The following is a 4,123-nucleotide window of genomic DNA, read 5'->3' as shown; positions in this document are numbered from 1 at the left end:
GAAGCACTTGCTACACACTTCACATTTATGGGGTTTGTCTCCTGAAACAGGCAGAGGAGCAACAACACATCAAGGGTTTTTGCATCGTAAGGACATTGTCGTGATAAAAACAATCCAGGATGGAGTAAGCACTGAGAAGAGGACACTGGATGCAGTAGACACCCTGCCAGCTCAGAGCTCTCCTGTGCTGCAGAAAGAAGTGCAGCAAACAGCAGATCCTTTGGGGCTTTATCACTTTACAACTCTGAAACTGAGGTTTAGGGAAGAGAGGGGAAATCATAGAGTTACTGTGAAGAACGAACTAGGTTTCTGCTCTCCCACCACACTGCACCCTGATATGGTCATGGTCTGCACCTCAGAAATGTATAACTGTGCCTCAAATCAATGTCCAGTGTTCATGTTTCACAGCTGTGTGTGGTGCTGCCTGGAATGGGACATGGCCCATAGAGGCAATTCCTCAGGCACAGAGCAGCACAATCCTAGAAGGTACAGACACGAGTACATTCCACCTATAAAGACATGACTTTGCACAAAACTACCTTTTAGCAAAGAGCTAAAAGGAGGAAAACAACCAGATATAAAACATAGCAACTGTGTGAACCTGTGTGTGTTCGCAGATGACGTTCCATATCCTTCATACCATAGGAAGTCTTGAACTGGCAGCCTGCAAATGGGAAGATTAAGATCATTAAGGTCAAGGAAGATCTACCAAAATATACTACCAAATTCTGGGCATTGTATTTGTTTTCAACAGTTCTCTTTAAAATTCAGTATTAACAGAGAATGAATTCCCCATCTTGTTTATTCACACCCACTTCAAAGAGTGACTGGGTTACCCATGTACTTCAGTTTCCTCATGCTTCCCTTTGGATGCAAGTCACTCCTACCCTTTTCTGAAAGCTGTGGAACAGTACTCTGGAACTTGTTGCTGTTGGAAGTTCTCTGGAACTTCACCATCCCTGGGCGTGTTTGAGAACTGACTGGACGTGGCACTTAGTGCCATAGTTTAGTTGGCAAGAGGACTGGTCACAGGTTGGACTTGATGATCTCAGAGATATTTTCCAGCCCAAATGATTCTGTGACATGTGAAATCAACAGCAAAGCTACTACTGGTATCAACAGGAGCACATCAAACCCTTGGTAAGTAATTTGCCTTCCAGGTTCTGTATGTCTTAACTGCTCAAGACAGACAAACCTGCTGCGTGTGTCACCACAGCAAACCTATCCATGTTCAGACAAGGCACAATCCACATCTCACCTGGGTACCAGCAGTTGAGTTTCTTCTGTGTAAGTGAGGAAGTGGCTTTTTTTGACCGTGGTTTAGGTGGTGCAGACACAACAGCAGCAGCTGGAGGCTCAGTGCTCTCACTGGGCAGGTATGTTTGATAGCCATGCTCAAAAACAAACTCTGGTGCAGAAACTAAACACAGAAAAAAATCTAATTATTTTCTAGTTTCACGAATTACTTCTCTAAGCTTTTTTTTTCCTAACAATATTTCCATTCCTGGGTTGCTATTTTTCTGGGAGAGGGGGAAAGGAAAAATGTGTTTCTCTTCCAAATACCATATAAAGGTATATTTTTCAACACTGGTTGTGCCATAGCCTAAAGGAGAAAAAACTATCATTGCTTATATGGCAAATATTGTCAAAAAGGCATCATATAAACACATTTTTAATTGTTAAAAGAATTCAGCCTCTTTCAGCTCTGCTGTTTTCAGCTGTTACTCACAAGAATAACAGGTGAAACTCTCCCAGCCAAAGCAGCAGCTTTTAAATCAATTAAACAACACTATAGCCCAAAAGGACAAATGGCTATAACTGCCCTCGTTTTAAAGATGAGTAAACATGAAGCAGAAAAATGACTCACCCAAAACCCACACTGAGTTGAAGGATTTTAATACAAAAATTCCTGGAAATGAGCCCTGAATTCAGTTTGTTTCACTTCTCTTCCAGATTCTCTTACCTTCATCTGTCTGTCCAAATTAAAGTCAAATAATTTGGATTTTAGTAAGGTCCCCCACCAAAATAAAACAAAACTATTTATAGAAGGGTAAACCCTCACACATGGAACAAAATCCTGGCTTTATTTAAATGTCTCTAGGATCAGGACCTGACTTGAGTCTTTGCATAGGCAGAAATTTTGAGTAATAATTTTCCTGCCAATTAGTTGTGGGAGCAATGTTAGGGAATGCAGTGTTCTCACATGAAAAGGCCTGGATTGGTGCCTGACAGCAACTCTGTGTCTGTTTTTCATCAAGAGCATTCTCAAAAAAATAAAGTGCTTAGTAATTTCATTGTTTTTCATAAGTATTGACAATTTTAATTACTTTGCACAAGTTGGTTATACAACACAATAGACTTCAGCAATTCTCTAAGAGAACTTGCAGCTCAATTAGCAAATTAAGCGACTGTTGTCAGACCAGACCCAAGAAGGCAGCACAGCAGTTTGCCTTCCTTGGGTACACGATGGCTAATGTGAAAACTGTTAGCTTAGTAGAACTGGAGTGCTGTGTTCAGTTCTGGGCTCCTCGGGACCAGAGGCACATGGAGCTCCCAGACTGGGTGAGCAGAGGGCAACAAAGATGATGAAGGGACTGGAATGTCTTCTTATGAAGACAGGGGAGAGAGTTGGGCCTGTTCAGCCTGGAGAAGAGACAGCTGAGAGGGACCTCAGCAATGCCTATCAGTATCTAGAGGGAGGGTACCAAGAAGATAGAACCAGGCTCTTCTTGGTGGTACCAACCAATAAGACAAGAGTCAATGGGCAGAAACTGACGCACAGGAAGCTCCACCTGGACAGGAGGAAAAACTTTCCTGTGCAGTGATCAAGCACTGGAACAGACTGCCCAGAGAGGCTGTGGATTCTCCCTCGCTGGAGATATTCCAGAACCATCTGGACACACTCCTGTGCCATGTGTCACGTGCTCTGGGACAACCCTGTTGCAGTAGGGAGGTTGGACAAGATGCCCTACTGTGGTCCCTTCCCACCTGCCCCATCCTGTGATGGGTACACACACAGAGCTGTGTCATATCACTACGTGGCACAAGTCAAGTGCCTTCAAGCTCCTGCTGTGTGACACCACCATACCTGTGATGGTCTGTGTCTCGGAGGCAATGGTCCTGGTCGTGGTTTGTGCCTGTGTAGATGGCACCGTTTCTTCTGAGACAAACTGGACCGTACTGGTGGCCCCAGCTGTGGCACTGGTGAGCTGGCACCCGCTCTGCTTGTGCCCCACGAAGGCATCCAGGTTGTTGAACTGCTGCTTGCAGATGCCACAGATGTGGATGTCGGGGGTGAGCTCCACCAGCACCGTGGTGCCGCCAGGGACTGTGGGAACACGAGCGTGGGGTCAACACCTCGACCAGGGGGAATGGGAGAGACTGCTCAGAGTGGCACAGAAACATCATAGACATGAATGCCCTGGGTGTGGGGACAGTGTGGGAGCTGTGGGACCACCTCCTGAGGCACATGGGCCATATCCCTGTGCCTATGGACCACTTCCCAGTGCTTAGTGCCCATGGAATACTTTGTGGAGCACATGGAATATATCCCTGTGCCCATGGATCACTTTCAGTGCCTTGTACCCATGGACCACACCCCAGTGCTTAGTGCCCATGGAATACTTTGTGGAGCACATGGAATATATCCCTGTGCCCATGGATCACTTTCAGTGCCTTGTACCCATGGACCACACCCCAGTGCTTAGTGCCCATGGAATACTTTGTGGAGCACATGGAATATATCCCTGTGCCCATGGATCACTTTCAGTGCCTTGTACCCATGGACCACACCCCAGTGCTTAGTGCCCATGGAATACTTTGTGGAGTACATGGACCACCTCCTTGTGCCCACGGACCATATCCCAGTGCTTAGTGCCCACCAGTGTCTAGTGCCCATGGACAACATCCCAGTGCTTAGTGCCCTGTGCCCATGGACAATATCCCAGGGCACATGGACCACCTCCTTGTGCCCATGGATCACTTTCCAATGTCTAGTGCCCATGGACCATATCCCAGGGCATATGGACCACCTCCTTGTGCCCATGGACCATATCCCAGGGCACACGGACCACCTTCTTCTGCCCATGGATCACATTCCAGTGTCTAGTGCCCATGGACAACA

The 4,123-nt window shown here is 46.4% G+C and overlaps 1 protein-coding gene across 1 annotated transcript in view; it reads right to left on the bottom strand.

Moving 5' to 3' along the window:
* LOC103798141 (zinc finger protein 64 homolog, isoforms 1 and 2-like) overlaps positions 1-3,323 on the bottom strand; it is an 8,607-nt gene extending 5,284 nt beyond the window's left edge. The window contains 3 exon segments of the mRNA XM_009070386.1: positions 3-41; positions 602-664; positions 3,089-3,323. Of these exon segments, the coding sequence (XP_009068634.1) occupies positions 3-41; positions 602-638 (76 nt within the window). The 5' untranslated portion in view covers positions 639-664; positions 3,089-3,323.
* Positions 3,324-4,123: the final 800 nt, after the last annotated feature.

The sequence above is a fragment of the Acanthisitta chloris genome, unplaced genomic scaffold (assembly GCF_000695815.1).
Source record: "Acanthisitta chloris isolate BGI_N310 unplaced genomic scaffold, ASM69581v1 scaffold1152, whole genome shotgun sequence".
Classification (NCBI taxonomy): Eukaryota; Metazoa; Chordata; class Aves; order Passeriformes; family Acanthisittidae; genus Acanthisitta; species Acanthisitta chloris.
This window is presented reverse-complemented; position numbering and strand designations above follow the sequence as displayed.